This window comes from Oncorhynchus keta, chromosome 4 (assembly GCF_023373465.1).
Source record: "Oncorhynchus keta strain PuntledgeMale-10-30-2019 chromosome 4, Oket_V2, whole genome shotgun sequence".
Classification (NCBI taxonomy): domain Eukaryota; kingdom Metazoa; phylum Chordata; class Actinopteri; order Salmoniformes; family Salmonidae; genus Oncorhynchus; species Oncorhynchus keta.
In genome coordinates this window covers 80,019,109-80,041,311 of record NC_068424.1, presented here as the reverse complement: position 1 = coordinate 80,041,311, position 22,203 = coordinate 80,019,109, and the positions used below count along the sequence as shown (strand labels likewise).

The 22,203-nt window shown below is 44.2% G+C and overlaps 1 protein-coding gene across 1 annotated transcript in view; it reads left to right on the top strand.

Moving 5' to 3' along the window:
* The window catches only part of LOC118373296 (probable E3 ubiquitin-protein ligase MID2), a 175,857-nt gene that overhangs the window by 110,963 nt on the left and 42,691 nt on the right, over positions 1-22,203 (top strand). Inside the window, 1 exon segment of the mRNA XM_052517360.1 lies at positions 11,540-11,647. Within this exon segment, the coding sequence (XP_052373320.1) occupies positions 11,540-11,647 (108 nt within the window).

Sequence of the window (22,203 nt, the reverse complement as noted above, 5' to 3'; positions counted from 1 at the left end):
GATGAACGTGGTACCTTCAGGCATTTGGAAGTTGCTCCCAAGGATGAGCCAGACTTTTGGAGGTCTGCAATTTTTTTCTGAGGTCTTGGCTGATTTATTTAGCTTTTCCCATGATGTCAAGCAAAGTGGCACTGAGTTTGAAGGTAGGCCTTGAAATACATCCACAGGTACACCTCCAATTGACTCAAATGATGTCAATTAGCCTATCTGAAACTTCTAAAGCCATTTTCCAAGCTGTTTAAAGGCACAGTCAACTTAGTGTATGTAAGCTTCTGACCCACTGGAATTGTAATACAGTGAATTATAAGTGAAATAATCTGTCTGTAATCAATTTTTTGAAGAAATTACTTGTGTCATGCACACAGTAGATGTACTAACTTGCCAAAACTATGTCTCCCTGTGTGTGAGTAGATATCAGTGTTTTCAGTGAGACGTGGTGCCACTGCTGTTGTGGTTTAATGAGGGAATTGAGATCATTAATAAAACATGATACTCCCCAGCTAGTAGCTATGTGAGATCAGACCCAGGTAATAACTATATGAGATCAGACCCAGGTAATAACTATATAAGATCAGACCCAGCTATTAACTATATGAGATCAGACCCAGCTATTAAGTATATGATATCAGACCCAGCTATTAACTATATGAGATCAGACCCAGCTATTAACTATATGAGATCAGACCCAGCTAGTAACTATATGAGATATATGAGTATCTTTCATTCATTACCAGAATCGGTCCACCTCATTACTGTACAATAACGCTAGAATTGTATTTTTAATGTCCACGCCATCTCTCTCCATCTCTTCCTTATAAGAACCCCTGCCCAGTGGATTTCAGAAAATTGCTGGTGCATTTTAGCCAAGGGGGCTCCCCTTGGTCGCCATTATGTGTCAGAACAGAGTAATACATCTTTCCAGTGAACGATAAAACATTAATCCAGCCTAGGATTTAGTGGTAGAGACCAAGTGGCCGGGCAGGTGGCTCAAGGAGCGTGTGTTTCAGGTGTCAGAGTGAATCATGTCTGGGAGGGGAATGTCCTCCACTAGAGGTCAGAGTGAATCATGTCAGGGTTAGGGTTAGGGTTAGGAAAGTTCCTCACCTCGAGGTCAGAGTGAATCATGTCAGGGTTAGGGTTAGGAAAATTCCTCACCTCGAGGTCAGAGTGAATCATGTCAGGGTTAGGGTTAGGAAAATTCCTCACCTCGAGGTCAGAGTGAATCATGTCAGGGTTAGGGTTAGGAAAATTCCTCACCTCGAGGTCAGAGTTAACTTGTTGAGTGTTGGGGGCAGTATTTAGATTTTTTTTGGGATGAAAAACATACTCATTTGAAACTGCCTATTTCTCAGGCCCAGAAACTAGAATACGCATATACTTGTCATATTAGGACAGAACACACTCTAACGTTTCCAAAACTGTCAAAATATTGTCTGTGAATATAACAGAACTGATATTGCAGGCAAAAACCTTAGGAAAATCAAACCAGGAAGTGGCTTCTATTTTGAAAGCTCCATGTTCCATAGTCTGCCTTTGCTCCATTTAAAGGCATATCAACCAGATTCCTTTTCCTATTGCTTCCTCAAGGTGTCAACAGTCTTTAGACATAATTTCAGGCTTTTATTTTGAAAAAATGAGCGAGAAAGATAACATTGCGTCAGTGGATAGCTGGGTGCTCGCATGAGTTTTGCTTGCGTAACAGAGTGGGGCAGCCATTGTCTCTCCCTCTCCCATTGAAAAAGCGATTGTCCCGGTTTATATAGAGAGATAATTGCATAATTATCGTATTTCGTATTTCGTCGCCCTAACGTAGCCTTCACTGCTATTCGCCCAGGAGCTAGCAACGCTAGCTAACGCACACAGATTAGCATCACTGTAGTGCTATTCACTCAACTGTACGACTTGATTAGTTCAGTGTTAGCTAGCTACATAGCTGTCTTTGTTTCCAAGATAATTGTGTAGTTTAGTGTGTGTAGCCTTGGAGTGATTATGTTAATTCACTGAGGTTCGCTAGCCAGCTATTTGTCGTCCTTAACGTAGGAGACTCTGCTAGCTAGCCAACAGCTAACAGCTAGCCAACGTCTACTGTTTCGAATTCAATCACCGGTCAGGTAGTATCACATTTTCATTTCATTACAGTACAACGGTTTGATTTGTTTGATCGTAGCTAGCTACATAGCCGTCTTTGTTTCAAAGATAATTGTGTAGTCTAGACCGATTTCCTAGGTTAGCTAGCCAGCTATTGTCGTTCTTTTAACTCAACGTAACGTAAACAACACTGCTAGCTAGCCAGCTAGCCCCCGAATAGCAGCACTGTAGAATTATTACACTCAACGGAACGACTTGATTAGTGTAGTGTCAACAACGCAGCTACTGCCAGCTAGCCTACTTTAGCAGTACTGTATCATTTTAATCATTTTAGTCAATAAGATTCTTGCTACGTAAGCTTAACTTTCTGAACATTCGAGACGTGTAGTCCGCTTGTCATTCCAATTTCCTTGCATTAGCGTAGCCTTTTCTGTAGCCTGTCAACTATGTGTCTGTCTATCCCTGTTCTCTCCTCTCTGCACAGATCATACAAACGCTCCACACCGCGTGGCCGCGACCACCCTAACCTGGTGGTCCCAGCGCGTACGACCCACGTGGAGTTCCAGGTCTCTGGTAGCCTCTGGAACTGCCAATCTGCGGCCAACAAGGCAGAGTTCATCTCAGCCTATGCCTCCCTCCAGTCCCTTGACTTCTTGGCACTGACGGAAACATGGATCACCACAGATAACACTGCTACTCCTACTGCTCTCTCCTCGTCCGCCCACGTGTTCTCGCACACCCCGAGAGCTTCTGGTCAGCGGGGTGGTGGCACCGGGATCCTCATCTCTCCCAAGTGGTCTTTCTCTCTTTCTCCCCTTACCCATCTGTCTATTGCCTCCTTTGAATTCCATGCTGTCACAGTTACCAGCCCTTTCAAGCTTAACATCCTTATCATTTATCGCCCTCCAGGTTCCCTCGGAGAGTTCATCAATGAGCTTGATGCCTTGATAAGCTCCTTTCCTGAGGACGGCTCACCTCTCACAGTTCTGGGCGACTTTAACCTCCCCACGTCTACCTTTGACTCATTCCTCTCTGCCTCCTTCTTTCCACTCCTCTCCTCTTTTGACCTCACCCTCTCACCTTCCCCCTACTCACAAGGCAGGCAATACGCTTGACCTCATCTTTACTAGATGCTGTTCTTCCACTAACCTCATTGCAACTCCCCTCCAAGTCTCCGACCACTACCTTGTATCCTTTTCCCTCTCGCTCTCATCCAACACTTCCCACACTGCCCCTACTCGGATGGTATCGCGCCGTCCCAACCTTCGCTCTCTCTCCCCCGCTACTCTCTCCTCTTCCATCCTATCTTCTCTTCCCTCTGCTCAAACTTTCTCCAACCTATCTCCTGATTCTGCCTCCTCAACCCTCCTCTCCTCCCTTACTGCATCCTTTGACTCCCTATGTCCCCTATCCTCCAGGCCGGCTCGGTCCTCCCCTCCCGCTCCGTGGCTCGACGACTCACTGCGAGCTCACAGAACAGGGCTCCGGGCAGCCGAGCGGAAATGGAGGAAAACTCGCCTCCCTGCGGACCTGGCATCCTTTCACTCCCTCCTCTCTACATTTTCCTCCTCTGTCTCTGCTGCTAAAGCCACTTTCTACCATTCTAAATTCCAAGCATCCGCCTCTAACCCTAGGAAGCTCTTTGCCACCTTCTCCTCCCTCCTGAATCCTCCCCCCTCCCTCCTCCCTCTCTGCAGATGACTTCGTCAACCATTTTGAAAAGAAGGTCGATGACATCCGATCCTCGTTTGCTAAGTCAAACGACACCGCTGGTTCTGCTCACACTCCCCTACCCTATGCTCTGACCTCTTTCTCCCCTCTCTCTCCAGATGAAATCTCGCGTCTTGTGACGGCCGGCCGCCCAACAACCTGCCCGCTTGACCCTATCCCCTCCTCTCTTCTCCAGACCATTTCCGGAGACCTTCTCCCTTACCTCACCTCGCTCATCAACTCATCCCTGACCGCTGGCTACGTCCCTCCCGTCTTCAAGAGAGCGAGAGTTGCACCCCTTCTGAAAAAACCTACACTCGATCCCTCCGATGTCAACAACTACAGACCAGTATCCCTTCTCTCTTTTCTCTCCAAAACTCTTGAGCGTGCCGTCCTTGGCCAGCTCTACCGCTATCTCTCTCAGAATGACCTTCTTGATCCAAATCAGTCAGGTTTCAAGACTAGTCATTCAACTGAGACTGCTCTTCTCTGTATCACGGAGGCGCTCCGCACTGCTAAAGCTAACTCTCTCTCCTCTGCTCTCATCCTTCTAGACCTATCGGCTGCCTTCGATACTGTGAACCATCAGATCCTCCTCTCCACCCTCTCCGAGTTGGGCATCTCCGGCGCGGCCCACGCTTGGATTGCGTCCTACCTGACAGGTCGCTCCTACCAGGTGGCGTGGCGAGAATCTGTCTCCTCACCACGCGCTCTCACCACTGGTGTCCCCCAGGGCTCTGTTCTAGGCCCTCTCTTATTCTCGCTATACACCAAGTCACTTGGCTCTGTCATAACCTCACATGGTCTCTCCTATCATTGCTATGCAGACGACACACAATTAATCTTCTCCTTTCCCCCTTCTGATGACCAGGTGGCGAATCGCATCTCTGCATGTCTGGCAGACATATCAGTGTGGATGACGGATCACCACCTCAAGCTGAACCTCAGCAAGACGGAGCTCCTCTTCCTCCCGGGGAAGGACTGCCCGTTCCATGATCTCGCCATCACGGTTGACAACTCCATTGTGTCCTCCTCCCAGAGCGCTAAGAACCTTGGCGTGATCCTGGACAACACCCTGACGTTCTCAACTAACATCAAGGCGGTGTCCCGTTCCTGTAGGTTCATGCTCTACAACATCCGCAGAGTACGACCCTGCCTCACACAGGAAGCGGCGCAGGTCCTAATCCAGGCACTTGTCATCTCCCGTCTTGATTACTGCAACTCGCTGTTGGCTGGGCTCCCTGCCTGTGCCATTAAACCCCTACAACTCATCCAGAACGCCGCAGCCCGTCTGGTGTTCAACCTTCCCAAGTTCTCTCACGTCACCCCCCTCCTCCGCTCTCTCCACTGGCTTCCAGTTGAAGCTCGCATCCGCTACAAGACCATGGTGCTCGCCTACGGAGCTGTGAGGGGAACGGCACCTCAGTACCTCCAGGCTCTGATCAGGCCCTACACCCAAACAAGGGCACTGCGTTCATCCACCTCTGGCCTGCTCGCCTCCCTACCACTGAGGAAGTACAGTTCCCGCTCAGCCCAGTCAAAACTGTTCGCTGCTCTGGCCCCCAATGGTGGAACAAACTCCCTCACGACGCCAGGACAGCGGAGTCAATCACCACCTTCCGGAGACACCTGAAACCCCACCTCTTCAAGGAATACCTAGGATAGGGTAAGTAAGGGTAAGTAATCCTTCTCACCCCCCTTCTCCCCCAACAAGATTTAGATGCAAGTGGCTGTTCCACTGGTTGTCATAAGGTGTATGCACCAATTTGTAAGTCGCTCTGGATAAGAGCGTCTGCTAAATGACTTAAATGTAAATGTTAAATGTATATTATCGATTATATATTTTAAAAACAACCTGAGGCTTGATTATAAAAAACGTTTGACATTTTTCTGTGGACATTACGGATACTATTTGGATTTTTCATCTGCAATCTCGTGACCGCTCGAGCCTGTGGATTTCTGAACATAACGCGCCAAACAAATGGAGATATTTTGGATATAAAAATAATCTTTATGGAACAAAAGGAACATTTATTGTGTAACTGGGAGTCTTGTGAATGAAGATCATCAAAGGTAAGCGATTAATTTTATTGCATTTCTGATTTCCGTGACCAAGCTACTTTGATGCTAGATGTTCATAATGTTTTGTCTAGTGATCGATAAACTCACACAAAAGCTTGGATTGCTTTCCCTGTAAAGCATATTTTTGAAATCTGACACCACATGTGGATTAACAACAAGCTAAACTGTGTTTTGCTATATTGCACTTGTGATTTAATGAAACTTAAATATGTTTCGTAATTTTATTTGAATTTGGCGCTGCAATTCAGCGGGTGTTGATGAAAATGATCCCGCTAACGGGATAGGGTGCGTCAAGAAGTTAATCATGTTGGGGTTAGGGAAAGTCCTCACCTAGGGGTCAGAGGGAATCATGTCGGGGTTAGGGAAAGTCCTCACCTAGAGGTCAGAGTGAATCATGTTGGGGTTAGAGAAAGTCCTCACCTAGAGGTCAGAGAGAATCATGTCGGGGTTAGGGAAAGTCCTCACCTAGAGGTCAGAGTGAATCATGTCGGGGTTAGGGAAAGTCCTCACCTAGAGGTCAGAGGGAATCATGTCGGGGTTAGGGAAAGTCCTCACCTAGAGGTCAGAGGGAATCATGTCGGGGTTAGGGAAAGTCCTCACCTAGAGGTCAGAGTGAATCATGTCGGGGTTAGGGAAAGTCCTCACCTAGAGGTCAGAGGGAATCATGTTGGGGTTAGAGAAAGTCCTCACCTAGAGGTCAGAGGGAATCATGTTGGGGTTAGAGAAAGTCCTCACCTAGAGGTCAGAGAGAATCATGTCGGGGTTAGGGAAAGTCCTCACCTAGAGGTCAGAGTGAATCATGTCAGGGTTAGGGAAAGTCCTCACCGAGAGGTCAGAGTGAATCATGTTGGGGTTAGGGTTAGGGAAAGTCCTCCCCGAGAGGTCAGAGAGAATCATGTCGGGGTTAGGGAAAGTCCTCCAGTAGAGGTCAGAGGGAATCATGTCGGGGTTAGGGAAAGTCCTCAGCTAGAGTTCAGAGTGAATCATGTCGGGGTTAGGGAAAGTCCTCACCGAGAGGTCAGAGTGAATCATGTCGGGGTTAGGGAAAGTCCTCACCTAGAGGTCAGAGGGAATCATGTCGGGGTTAGGGAAAGTCCTCAGCTAGAGTTCAGAGTGAATCATGTCGGGGTTAGAGAAAGTCCTCACCGAGAGGTCAGAGTGAATCATGTCGGGGTTAGGGAAAGTCCTCACCTAGAGGTCAGGAGGGAATCATGTCGGGGTTAGAGAAAGTCCTCACCTAGAGGTCAGAGGGAATCATGTCGGGGTTAGAGAAAGTCCTCACCTAGAGGTCAGAGTGAATCATGTCGGGGTTAGGGAAAGTCCTCACCTAGAGGTCAGAGGGAATCATGTCGGGGTTAGAGAAAGTCCTCACCTAGAGGTCAGAGGGAATCATGTTGGGATTAGGGAAAGTCCTCCAGTAGAGGTCAGAGAGAATCATGTCGGGGTTAGGGAAAGTCCTCACCTAGAGGTCAGAGAGAATCATGTCGGGGTTAGGGAAAGTCCTCACCTAGAGGTCAGAGTGAATCATGTCGGGGTTAGGGAAAGTCCTCACCTAGAGGTCAGAGGGAATCATGTCGGGGTTAGGGAAAGTCCTCACCTAGAGGTCAGAGGGAATCATGTCGGGGTTAGGGAAAGTCCTCACCTAGAGGTCAGAGTGAATCATGTCGGGGTTAGGGAAAGTCCTCACCTAGAGGTCAGAGGGAATCATGTTGGGGTTAGAGAAAGTCCTCACCTAGAGGTCAGAAGGAATCATGTTGGGGTTAGAGAAAGTCCTCACCTAGAGGTCAGAGGGAATCATGTTGGGGTTAGAGAAAGTCCTCACCTAGAGGTCAGAGAGAATCATGTCGGGGTTAGGGAAAGTCCTCACCTAGAGGTCAGAGTGAATCATGTCAGGGTTAGGGAAAGTCCTTACCGAGAGGTCAGAGTGAATCATGTCGGGGTTAGGGAAAGTCCTCCCCTAGAGGTCAGAGTGAATCATGTTGGGGTTAGGGTTAGGGAAAGTCCTCCCCGAGAGGTCAGAGAGAATCATGTCGGGGTTAGGGAAAGTCCTCCAGTAGAGGTCAGAGGGAATCATGTCGGGGTTAGGGAAAGTCCTCAGCTAGAGTTCAGAGTGAATCATGTCGGGGTTAGGGAAAGTCCTCACCGAGAGGTCAGAGTGAATCATGTCGGGGTTAGGGAAAGTCCTCACCTAGAGGTCAGAGGGAATCATGTCGGGGTTAGGGAAAGTCCTCAGCTAGAGTTCAGAGTGAATCATGTCGGGGTTAGAGAAAGTCCTCACCGAGAGGTCAGAGTGAATCATGTCGGGGTTAGGGAAAGTCCTCACCTAGAGGTCAGGAGGGAATCATGTCGGGGTTAGAGAAAGTCCTCACCTAGAGGTCAGAGGGAATCATGTCGGGGTTAGAGAAAGTCCTCACCTAGAGGTCAGAGTGAATCATGTCGGGGTTAGGGAAAGTCCTCACCTAGAGGTCAGAGGGAATCATGTCGGGGTTAGAGAAAGTCCTCACCTAGAGGTCAGAGGGAATCATGTTGGGGTTAGGGAAAGTCCTCCAGTAGAGGTCAGAGAGAATCATGTCGGGGTTAGGGAAAGTCCTCACCTAGAGGTCAGAGGGAATCATGTCGGGGTTAGGGAAAGTCCTCACCGAGAGGTCAGAGGGAATCATGTCGGGGTTAGGGAAAGTCCTCACCTAGAGGTCAGAGTGAATCATGACGGGGTTAGAGAAAGTCCTCACCTAGAGGTCAGAGTGAATCATGTCGGGGTTAGGGAAAGTCCTCAGCTAGAGTTCAGAGTGAATCATGTCGGGGTTAGGGAAAGTCCTCACCGAGAGGTCAGAGTGAATCATGTCGGGGTTAGGGAAAGTCCTCACCTAGAGGTCAGAGGGAATCATGTCGGGGTTAGAGAAAGTCCTCACCTAGAGGTCAGAGGGAATCATGTCGGGGTTAGAGAAAGTCCTCCAGTAGAGGTCAGAGGGAATCATGTTGGGGTTAGAGAAAGTCCTCACCTAGAGGTCAGAGGGAATCATGTCGGGGTTAGAGAAAGTCCTCACCTAGAGGTCAGAGTGAATCATGTTGGGGTTAGGGAAAGTCCTCCAGTAGAGGTCAGAGAGAATCATGTCGGGGTTAGGGAAAGTCCTCACCTAGAGGTCAGAGGGAATCATGTCGGGGTTAGGGAAAGTCCTCACCGAGAGGTCAGAGGGAATCATGTCGGGGTTAGGGAAAGTCCTCACCTAGAGGTCAGAGTGAATCATGTCGGGGTTAGAGAAAGTCCTCACCTAGAGGTCAGAGTGAATCATGTCGGGGTTAGGGAAAGTCCTCACCTAGAGGTCAGAGGGAATCATGTCGGGGTTAGGGAAAGTCCTCACCTAGAGGTCAGAGTGAATCATGTTGGGGTTAGGGAAAGTCCTCACCTGGAGGTCAGAGGGAATCATGTCGGGGTTAGGGAAAGTCCTCACCTAGAGGTCAGAGGGAATCATGTCGGGGTTAGGGAAAGTCCTCACCTAGAGGTCAGAGGGAATCATGTCGGGGTTAGGGAAAGTCCTCAGCTAGAGGTCAGAGTGAATCATGTCGGGGTTAGGGAAAGTCCTCACCGAGAGGTCAGAGGGAATCATGTCGGGGTTAGGGAAAGTCCTCCAGTAGAGGTCAGAGGGAATCGTGTCGGGGTTAGGGTTAGGGAAAGTCCTCACCGAGAGGTCAGAGTGGAGATCTGGAGATCAGACAGACAGGGAAGATTTCAGAAGGGAAATGATCCCTGAGCATTCGAGACAATATTAGTGAGGATACTTGGTTCAGTGTTTCAGTGGGATGATATATATACCTGGTTCAGTGTTTCAGTGGGATGATATATATACATGGTTCTGTGTTTCAGTGGGATGATATATATACCTGGTTCAGTGTTTCAGTGGGATGATATATATACTCCTGGTTCAGTGTTTCAGTGGGATGATATATATAATCCTGGTTCAGTGTTTCAGTGGGATGATATATATACTCCTGGTTCAGTGTTTCAGTGAGATGATATATATACATGGTTCAGTGGTTCAGTGGGATGATATATATACCTGGTTCTGTGTTTCAGTGGGATGATATATATACATGGTTCTGTGTTTCAGTGGGATGATATATATACCTGGTTCAGTGTTTCAGTGGGATGATATATATACTCCTGGTTCAGTGTTTCAGTGGGATGATATATATACTCCTGGTTCAGTGTTTCAGTGGGATGATATATATACTCCTGGTTCAGTGTTTCAGTGGGATGATATATATACATGGTTCAGTGGTTCAGTGGGATGATATATATACCTGGTTCTGTGTTTCAGTGGGATGATATATATACCTGGTTCTGTGTTTCAGTGGGATGATATATATACTCCTGGTTCAGTGGTTCAGTGGGATGATATATATACCTGGTTCTGTGTTTCAGTGGGATGATATATATACTCCTGGTTCAGTGTTTCAGTGGGATGATATATATACTCCTGGTTCAGTGTTTCAGTGGGATGATATATATACTCCTGGTTCAGTGTTTCAGTGGGATGATATATATACATGGTTCAGTGGTTCAGTGGGATGATATATATACCTGGTTCTGTGTTTCAGTGGGATGATATATATACCTGGTTCAGTGTTTCAGTGGGATGATATATATACATGGTTCAGTGTTTCAGTGGGATGATATATATACCTGGTTCAGTGTTTCAGTGGGATGATATATATACCTGGTTCTGTGTTTCAGTGGGATGATATATATACCTGGTTCAGTGTTTCAGTGGGATGATATATATACTCCTGGTTCAGTGTTTCAGTGGGACTATATATACTCCTGGTTCAGTGTTTCAGTGGGATGATATATATACTCCTGGTTCAGTGTTTCAGTGGGATGATATATACCTGGTTCAGTGTTTCAATGGGATGATATATATATACTCCTGGTTCAGTGTTTCAGTGGGATGAGATTTGGTGATTCAGGGAGGATAAGAAGATTCCTCTGCCTCGTGAATCTGCCAATGTTATGTTGCTGAGCAGTAATCCACAGTGATGTTAGAGCATTTCATTTATCCTTGTTAATTACCAACCGTTAATAAGATGGCTCTTATGGACTTAATAGAGTTTGTGTGTGTGTAGGCTCGTGTGTGTGTGCGCGCTTGGGTGTGTGTGTGTACTCTCGTGTGTGTTTGCGTGTGTGTGTGTGTGCGCGTGCGTGTGTGTGTGTATGTATGTGTGATTATCAACTTTTAAGTGGATCTAACTGCTGTAATGACCTTTGTGGAGTGATGATCAGTGTTCTGGGGAGTTAGCGGGTGACCAGTTTGATACAGAGTCAAAACACTTCACAGAATATCACATTCTCATAATACATTATAATATATTCTAATATTTATTTTGAATGTGCAATGATTCTATCAAAAATAAATCATGCTCAGATCTGAACATGTGTTACCCGAACCACAGATGACAAATGAACTAGATACGGTACCTGACATGAAAGTGTTGTGGATCTGAACTCTGTGTAAGTGTTTGTTTGGCCTGCATATTAAAGTCTACCTCAGGCGAACACAGCCGTTGACGAGGATCTCAGCTACAGTGTTGTTGTTGTTGTTTGAACCCTGTGTAAGTGATTGTTTGGACACCGTGTTAAAGTGTGCTATGCTTCTGTCCCCAGGTGAACACAGCGATGCATGAGGCCAAGCTAGTGGAAGAGTGTGATGAGCTTGTAGAGATTATACGCCAGAGGAAACAGATCATCGCTGTCAAGATCAAGGAGTCCAAGGTACAGTAGTCTTCTACACACTAACCCTTAATACTATACTGGACCCCTATGGCCCAAGGTACAGTAGTCTTCTACACATGAACCCTTAATACTATACTGGTCCCCTATGGTCCAAGGTACAGTAGTCTTCTACACATGAACCCTTAATACTATACTGGACCCCTATGGTCCAAGGTACAGTAGTCTTCTACACACTAACCCTTAATACTATACTGGACCCCTATGGTCCAAGGTACAGTAGTCTTCTACACACTAACCCTTAATACTATACTGGTCCCATATGGTCCAAGGTACAGTAGTCTTCTACACACTAACCCTTAATACTATACTGGTCCCATATGGTCCAAGGTACAGTAGTCTTCTACACATGAACCCTTAATACTATACTGGACCCCTATGGTCCAAGGTACAGTAGTCTTCTACACACTAACCCTTAATACTATACTGGACCCCTGCGGTCCAAGGTACAGTAGTCTTCTACACACTAACCCTTAATACTATACTGGACCCCTATGGTCCAAGGTACAGTAGTCTTCTACACACGAACCCTTAATACTATACTGGACCCCTGCGGTCCAAGGTACAGTAGTCTTCTACACACTAACCCTTAATACTATACTGGACCCCTTAGGGCCAAGGTACAGTAGTCTTCTACACACTAACCCTTAATACTATACTGGACCCCTATGGTCTAAGGTACAGTAGTAGTCTTCTACACACTAACCCTTCATACTATACTGGACCCCTATGGTCCAAGGTACAGTAGTCTTCTACACACTAACGCTTCAAACTATACTGGACACCTATGGTCCAAGGTACTGTACTCCATGGCTGAGTCTCAAACCATACTCTTCCTCTGACTGAGTCTCAAACCATACTCTTCCTCTGGCTGAGTCTCAAACCATACTCTTCCTCTGACTGAGTCTCAAACCATACTCTTCCTCTGGCTGAGTCTCAAACCATACTCTTCCTCTGACTGAGTCTCAAACCATACTCTTCCTCTGACTGAGTCTCAAACCATACTCTTCCTCTGGCTGAGTCTCAAACCATACTCTTCCTCTGGCTGAGTCTCAAACCATACTCTTCCTCTGACTGAGTCTCAAACCATACTCTTCCTCTGGCTGAGTCTCAAACCATACTCTTCCTCTGACTGAGTCTCAAACCATACTCTTCCTCTGACTGAGTCTCAAACCATACTCTTCCTGTGACTGAGTCTCAAACCATACTCTTCCTCTGGCTGAGTCTCAAACCATACTCTTCCTCTGGCTGAGTCTCAAACCATACTCTTCCTCTGGCTGAATCTCAAACCATACTCTTCCTCTGGCTGAGTCTCAAACCATACTCTTCCTCTGACTGAGTCTCAAACCATACTCTTCCTCTGACTGAATCTCAAACCATACTCTTCCTCTGGCTGAGTCTCAAACCATACTCTTCCTCTGACTGAATCTCAAACCATACTCTTCCTCTGGCTGAATCTCAAACCATACTCTTCCTCTGGCTGAATCTCAAACCATACTCTTCCTCTGACTGAGTCTCAAACCATACTCTTCCTCTGACTGAGTCTCAAACCATACTCTTCCTCTGGCTGAGTCTCAAACCATACTCTTCCTCTGACTGAGTCTCAAACCATACTCTTCCTCTGACTGAGTCTCAAACCATACTCTTCCTCTGACTGAGTCTCAAACCATACTCTTCCTCTGACTGAGTCTCAAACCATACTCTTCCTCTGACTGAGTCTCAAACCATACTCTTCCTCTGGCTGAGTCTCAAACCATACTCTTCCTCTGGCTGAGTCTCAAACCATACTCTTCCTCTGGCTGAGTCTCAAACCATACTCTTCCTCTGGCTGAGTCTCAAACCATACTCTTCCTCTGGCTGAATCTCAAACCATACTCTTCCTCTGGCTGAGTCTCAAACCATACTCTTCCTCTGGCTGAGTCTCAAACCATACTCTTCCTCTGGCTGAGTCTCAAACCATACTCTTCCTCTGGCTGAATCTCAAACCATACTCTTCCTCTGGCTGAGTCTCAAACCATACTCTTCCTCTGGCTGAATCTCAAACCATACTCTTCCTCTGGCTGAGTCTCAAACCATACTCTTCCTCTGACTGAGTCTCAAACCATACTCTTCCTCTGGCTGAATCTCAAACCATACTCTTCCTCTGGCTGAGTCTCAAACCATACTCTTCCTCTGGCTGAGTCTCAAACCATACTCTTCCTCTGGCTGAGTCTCAAACCATACTCTTCCTCTGACTGAGTCTCAAACCATACTCTTCCTCTGGCTGAATCTCAAACCATACTCTTCCTCTGGCTGAGTCTCAAACCATACTCTTCCTCTGGCTGAGTCTCAAACCATACTCTTCCTCTGGCTGAGTCTCAAACCATACTCTTCCTCTGACTGAGTCTCAAACCATACTCTTCCTCTGACTGAGTCTCAAACCATACTCTTCCTCTGGCTGAGTCTCAAACCATACTCTTCCTCTGGCTGAGTCTCAAACCATACTCTTCCTCTGACTGAGTCTCAAACCATACTCTTCCTCTGGCTGAGTCTCAAACCATACTCTTCCTCTGACTGAGTCTCAAACCATACTCTTCCTCTGACTGAGTCTCAAACCATACTCTTCCTGTGACTGAGTCTCAAACCATACTCTTCCTCTGGCTGAGTCTCAAACCATACTCTTCCTCTGGCTGAGTCTCAAACCATACTCTTCCTCTGGCTGAATCTCAAACCATACTCTTCCTCTGGCTGAGTCTCAAACCATACTCTTCCTCTGACTGAGTCTCAAACCATACTCTTCCTCTGACTGAATCTCAAACCATACTCTTCCTCTGGCTGAGTCTCAAACCATACTCTTCCTCTGACTGAATCTCAAACCATACTCTTCCTCTGGCTGAATCTCAAACCATACTCTTCCTCTGGCTGAATCTCAAACCATACTCTTCCTCTGACTGAGTCTCAAACCATACTCTTCCTCTGACTGAGTCTCAAACCATACTCTTCCTCTGGCTGAGTCTCAAACCATACTCTTCCTCTGACTGAGTCTCAAACCATACTCTTCCTCTGACTGAGTCTCAAACCATACTCTTCCTCTGACTGAGTCTCAAACCATACTCTTCCTCTGGCTGAGTCTCAAACCATACTCTTCCTCTGGCTGAGTCTCAAACCATACTCTTCCTCTGGCTGAGTCTCAAACCATACTCTTCCTCTGGCTGAGTCTCAAACCATACTCTTCCTCTGGCTGAATCTCAAACCATACTCTTCCTCTGGCTGAGTCTCAAACCATACTCTTCCTCTGGCTGAGTCTCAAACCATACTCTTCCTCTGACTGAGTCTCAAACCATACTCTTCCTCTGGCTGAATCTCAAACCATACTCTTCCTCTGGCTGAGTCTCAAACCATACTCTTCCTCTGGCTGAATCTCAAACCATACTCTTCCTCTGGCTGAGTCTCAAACCATACTCTTCCTCTGACTGAGTCTCAAACCATACTCTTCCTCTGGCTGAATCTCAAACCATACTCTTCCTCTGGCTGAGTCTCAAACCATACTCTTCCTCTGACTGAGTCTCAAACCATACTCTTCCTCTGGCTGAGTCTCAAACCATACTCTTCCTCTGACTGAGTCTCAAACCATACTCTTCCGCTGGCTGAATCTCAAACCATACTCTTCCTCTGGCTGAGTCTCAAACCATACTCTTCCTCTGACTGAGTCTCAAACCATACTCTTCCTCTGGCTGAATCTCAAACCATACTCTTCCTCTGGCTGAGTCTCAAACCATACTCTTCCTCTGACTGAGTCTCAAACCATACTCTTCCTCTGGCTGAGTCTCAAACCATACTCTTCCTCTGGCTGAGTCTCAAACCATACTCTTCCTCTGGCTGAGTCTCAAACCATACTCTTCCTCTGGCTGAGTCTCAAACCATACTCTTCCTCTGGCTGAGTCTCAAACCATACTCTTCCTCTGCCTTCATCAGAAGTTACACCCTATTCCCTACAGAGGTCTTCAAAACGGACAATTTGTTTACCATTTTCAAAGAGGTTTCGACAGAAGAAGTGAGTGTTGTCCTCGGTCTCTCCTACTACACACATTACAACACTGGATCTGATGATGTGTGTGCCAGCCTGTCTGAGTCACGGAGACGTTGTAGGGGGCAGATAAAACACTGCATTCACAACGTGTCACTGCAACACAGTGAGCGAATGATTAGTAAAGAAAAGACATAGAGGGGACTTGTCACATAGTAGCCTGTCACGACACTCCGTGAGTGACATCAGAAGAACGGAAGTATCGGATTACGAGGTGTTGTCTGAGGTTTCCGAAGGACAACAACAACAACAACAACAATGCGTGGTCTGCGTATTTCTTGAGAACATAACTTTTTCCCTTTTTGTCGACAGCATCTCCCTTTGTCGACAGTTTTTAGTTTTCAGCAGTGAAAGATCTTGTGATCTATGGCGCAGTTCAGTTCAAGGGTTCTCAAACTCTTCATAGCCCACAAACCGCCATTTTGATATCTGAACATTCTTACCACCCCGAACATGTGAATTTGTTGTTGTTGTTGTAATTAACAGCCAATGTGTACTTTTATATGTGGGGCTACGACAGCCAATTAAAAAACATTCTAACAGTATTTCTGATTGTCTTCTCAACTCACCATCACATACTGGTAATGTGGGGCTGTGACAGCCAATTAAAAAACATTCTAACAGTATTTCTGATTGTCTTCTCAACTCACCATCACATACTGGTAATGTGGGGCTACGACAGCCAATTAAAAAACATTCTAACAGTATTTCTGATTGTCTTCTCAACTCACCATCACATACTGGTAATGTGGGGCTGTGACAGCCAATTAAAAAACATTCTAACAGTATTTCTGATTGTCTTCTCAACTCACCATCACATACTGGTAATGTGGGGCTGTGACAGCCAATTATTAACAGTATTAACAGTATTTCTGATTGTCTTCTCAACTCACCATCACATACTGGTAATGTGGGGCTGTGACAGCCAATTAAAAAACATTCTAACAGTATTTCTGATTGTCTTCTCAACTCACCATCACATACTGGTAATGTGGGGCTGTGACAGCCAATTATTAACAGTATTAACAGTATTTCTGATTGTCTTCTCAACTCACCATCACATACTGGTAATGTGGGGCTGTGACAGCCAATTAAAAAACATTCTAACAGTATTTCTGATTGTCTTCTCAACTCACCATCACATACTGGTAATGTGGGGCTACGACAGCCAATTATTAACAGTATTAACAGTATTTCTGATTGTCTTCTCAACTCACCATCACATACTGGTAATGTGGGGCTGTGACAGCCAATTAAAAAACATTCTAACAGTATTTCTGATTGTCTTCTCAACTCACCATCACATACTGGTAATGTGGGGCTGTGACAGCCAATTAAAAAACATTCTAACAGTATTTCTGATTGTCTTCCCAACTCACCATCACATACTGGTAATGTGGGGCTACGACAGCCAATTAAAAAACATTCTAACAGTATTTCTGATTGTCTTCTCAACTCACCATCACATACTGGTAATGTGGGGCTGTGACAGCCAATTAAAAAACATTCTAACAGTATTTCTGATTGTCTTCTCAAGTCACCATCACATACTGGTAATGTGGGGCTACGACAGCCAATTAAAAAACATTCTAACAGTATTTCTGATTGTCTTCTCAACTCACCATCACATACTGGTAATGTGGGGCTACGACAGCCAATTAAAAAACATTCTAACAGTATTTCTGATTGTCTTCTCAACTCACCATCACATACTGGTAATGTGGGGCTACGACAGCCAATTAAAAAACATTCTAACAGTATTTCTGATTGTCTTCTCAACTCACCATCACATACTGGTAATGTGGGGCTGTGACAGTCAATTATTAACATTATTTCTGATTGTCTTCTCAACTCACCATCACATACTGGTAATGTGGGGCTACGACAGCCAATTAAAAAACATTCTAACAGTATTTCTGATTGTCTTCTCAACTCACCATCACATACTGGTAATGTGGGGCTACGACAGCCAATTAAAAAACATTCTAACAGTATTTCTGATTGTCTTCTCAACTCACCATCACATACTGGTAATGTGGGGCTACGACAGCCAATTAAAAAACATTCTAACAGTATTTCTGATTGTCTTCTCAACTCACCATCACATACTGGTAATGTGGGGCTACGACAGCCAATTAAAAAACATTCTAACAGTATTTCTGATTGTCTTCTCAACTCACCATCACATACTGGTAATGTGGGGCTGTGACAGTCAATTATTAACATTATTTCTGATTGTCTTCTCAACTCACCATCACATACTGGTAATGTGGGGCTACGACAGCCAATTATTAACATTATTAACAGTATTTCTGATTGTATTCTCAACTCACCATCACATACTGGTAATGTGGGGCTGTGACAGCCAATTAAAAAACATTCTAACAGTATTTCTGATTGTCTTCTCAACTCACCATCACATACTGGTAATGTGGGCTGTGACAGTCAATTATTAACATTATTAACAGTATTTCTGATTGTCTTCTCAACTCACCATCACATACTTGTAATGTGGGTCTGTGACAGTCAATTATTAGCATTATTAACAGTATTTCTGATTGTCCTCTCAACTCACCATCACATACTGGTAATGTGGGGCTGTGGCAGTCAATTATTAACAGTATTTCTGATTGTCTTCTCAACTCACCATCACATACTGGTAATGTGGGGCTGTGACAGTCAATTATTAACATTATTAACAGTATTTCTGATTGTCTTCTCAACTCACCATCACATACTGGTAATGTGGGGCTGTGACAGTCAATTATTAACAGTATTAACAGTATTTCTGATTGTCTTCTCAACTCACCATCACATACTGGTAATGTGGGGCTGTGACAGCCAATTAAAAAACATTCTAACAGTATTTCTGATTGTCTTCTCAACTCACCATCACATACTGGTAATGTGGGGCTGTGACAGTCAATTATTAGCATTATTAACAGTATTTCTGATTGTCTTCTCAACTCACCATCATATACTGGTAATGTGGGGCTATGACAGTCAATTATTAACATTATTAACAGTATTTCTGATTGTCTTCTCAACTCACCATCACATACTGGTAATGTGGGGCTGTGACAGCCAATTAAAAAACATTCTAACAGTATTTCTGATTGTCTTCTCAACTCACCATCACATACTGGTAATGTGGGGCTGTGACAGTCAATTATTAACAGTATTTCTGATTGTCTTCTCAACTCACCATCACATACTGGTAATGTGGGGCTGTGACAGTCAATTATTAACAGTATTTCTGATTGTCTTCTCAACTCACCATCACATACTGGTAATGTGGGGCTGTGACAGTCAATTATTAACAGTATTTCTGATTGTCTTCTCAACTCACCATCACATACTGGTAATGTGGGGCTGTGGCATCCAATTGAAAATGAGTCTGACATAATGAGTACATTTACATGCACACTAATAATTCGATATTAAACTGATTATGGCTGATGGTCGAGTATGGCATTAGTCATGTAAACACCTTTTACTCTGCTTATCTTAAATCGGTGTGAGGTCATAATCGAAAGTAAGCATTTAAAACACCTGTTTTTTTCTGAGAAATCTGTTGAATTCTAAAGGAAACAGCTTAATGAGTAAACTGTTTCATTGGAGTTCCAGCCATGTATATGAACTGCTCATGTGTCCCGCAGCGTGATGCTCAAGCCTGCCTCTTATGCGCGAGTGAAGTGAGTTCGGGAAAACTGAATGTGTGCCATCTTCAGAATAGTTTTCACTTTTCACATTCAAACGTTATATGTCCAAACTTAGAATCAAAAAGTATTTGTAAAAAATAAAAATATCGTGGCCACTGTGGTAGAATCAGTAGCCTGATTTCAGATGTATAAACAGGATTATTCGGGACATTTTTCTTCTTGCAAAAAAGCACGTAACGTCCTTAACAAACTGTTACATTAACCTGACTATCCACAACCAATGTCTCTCATCTCTCTACCACTAATGAGATGCATGTCGTGTCGGAGCTTCTCAAAGTCAGGGGGCGTGGTCGACAGGGCGCACCTCATATCTGCTGTCACATCCTACTTGGATCCATATGTGGTTGTAGCCTTTCCTGTCGTCAATGAGCAAAAACACCCTCATTGGTGGAATGTTATTCATAATTTTATTAATAAAAACTATGTTTCTATGTCAAACAGTTTTGTTATATATTTTACCTTTATTTAACTAAGGCAAGTCAGAATATGGAGACATATTCCTAACTAGAGTGCAGAGTCCTGCCCTCCAACCCTCCCAAGATGGAGCCCCATCTGTGCAAAAGCCCACCATTCGATCCCATATGGAATCTGTTTATCATCAATATGGCCACTCATCACACTAGACAGCCAATATGGAATCTGTTTATCATCAATATGGCCATGCATCACACTAGACAGCCAATATGGAATCTGTTTATCATCAATATGGCCATGCATCACACTAGACAGCCAATATGGAATCTGTTTATCATCAATATGGCCATGCATCACACTAGACAGCCAATATGGAATCTGTTTATCATCAATATGGCCATGCATCACACTAGACAGCCAATATGGAATCTGTTTATCATCAATATGGCCATGCATCACACTAGACAGCCAATATGGAATCTGTTTATCATCAATATGGCCATGCATCACACTAGACAGCCAATATGGAATCTGTTTATCATCAATATGGCCATGCATCACACTAGACAGCCAATATGGAATCTGTTTATCATCAATATGGAATCTGTTTATCATCAATATGGCCATGCATCACACTGGACAGCCAATATGGAATCTGTTTATCATCAATATGGAATCTGTTTATCATCAATATGGCCATGCATCACACTAGACAGCCAATATGGAATCTGTTTATCATCAATATGGAATCTGTTTATCATCAATATGGAATCTGTTTTTCATCAATATGGCCATGCATCACACTAGACAGCCAATATGGAATCTGTTTATCATCAATATGGAATCTGTTTATCATCAATATGGCCATGCATCACACTAGACAGCCAATATGGAATCTGTTTATCATCAATATGGAATCTGTTTATCATCAATATGGCCATGCATCACACTGGACAGCCAATATGGAATCTGTTTATCATCAATATGGAATCTGTTTATCATCAATATGGAATCTGTTTATCATCAATATGGAATCTGTTTATCATCAATATGGAATCTGTTTTTCATCAATATGGCCATGCATCACACTAGACAGCCAATATGGAATCTGTTTATCATCAATATGGAATCTGTTTATCATCAATATGGAATCTGTTTTTCATCAATATGGCCATGCATCACACTAGACAGCCAATATGGAATCTGTTTATCATCAATATGGAATCTGTTTATCATCAATATGGCCATGCATCACACTAGACAGCCAATATGGAATCTGTTTATCATTTTAGATGCAAGTGGCTGTTCCACTGGTTGTCATAAGGTGTATGCACCAATTTGTAAGTCGCTCTGGATAAGAGCGTCTGCTAAATGACTTAAATGTAAATGTAAATATGGAATCTGTTTATCATCAATATGGCCATGCATCACACTGGACAGCCAATATGGAATCTGTTTATCATCAATATGGAATCTGTTTATCATCAATATGGCCACTCAGCACACTGAATATCCAATATGGAATCTGTTTATCATCAATATGGCCATGCATCACACTAGACAGCCAATATGGAATCTGTTTATCATCAATATGGAATCTGTTTATCATCAATATGGAATCTGTTTATCATCAATATGGAATCTGTTTATCATCAATATGGAATCTGTTTATCATCAATATGGAATCTGTTTATCATCAATATGGAATCTGTTTATCATCAATATGGAATCTGTTTATCATCAATATGGAATCTGTTTATCATCAATATGGCCACTCATCACACTAGACAGCCAATATGGAATCTGTTTATCATCAATATGGAATCTGTTTATCATCAATATGGAATCTGTTTATCATCAATATGGAATCTGTTTATCATCAATATGGAATCTGTTTATCATCAATATGGAATCTGTTTATCATCAATATGGAATCTGTTTATCATCAATATGGAATCTGTTTATCATCAATATGGAATCTGTTTATCATCAATATGGAATCTGTTTATCATCAATATGGAATCTGTTTATCATCAATATGGCCACTCATCATACTAGACAGCCAATATGGAATCTGTTTATCATCAATATGGCCACTCAGCACACTGAATATCCCCTGTGCCGTTTGATGCTCGTGATTCGTGAGACAGAACAATATATCCTCGTGAGTAGAACCCCCAGACATGTATAGCGAACAGAAGTCAATGCTTGGGCACAGCTAACGTCCATTTGGAGAGCATGAGCTGGGGAGTTGAGTCATTCAGTCAGTTTTCCTCTTGATTACTAGCAATATAATCAATTCTTTGTTTAACAGTGTCATCTTAAAAAGAGGTATT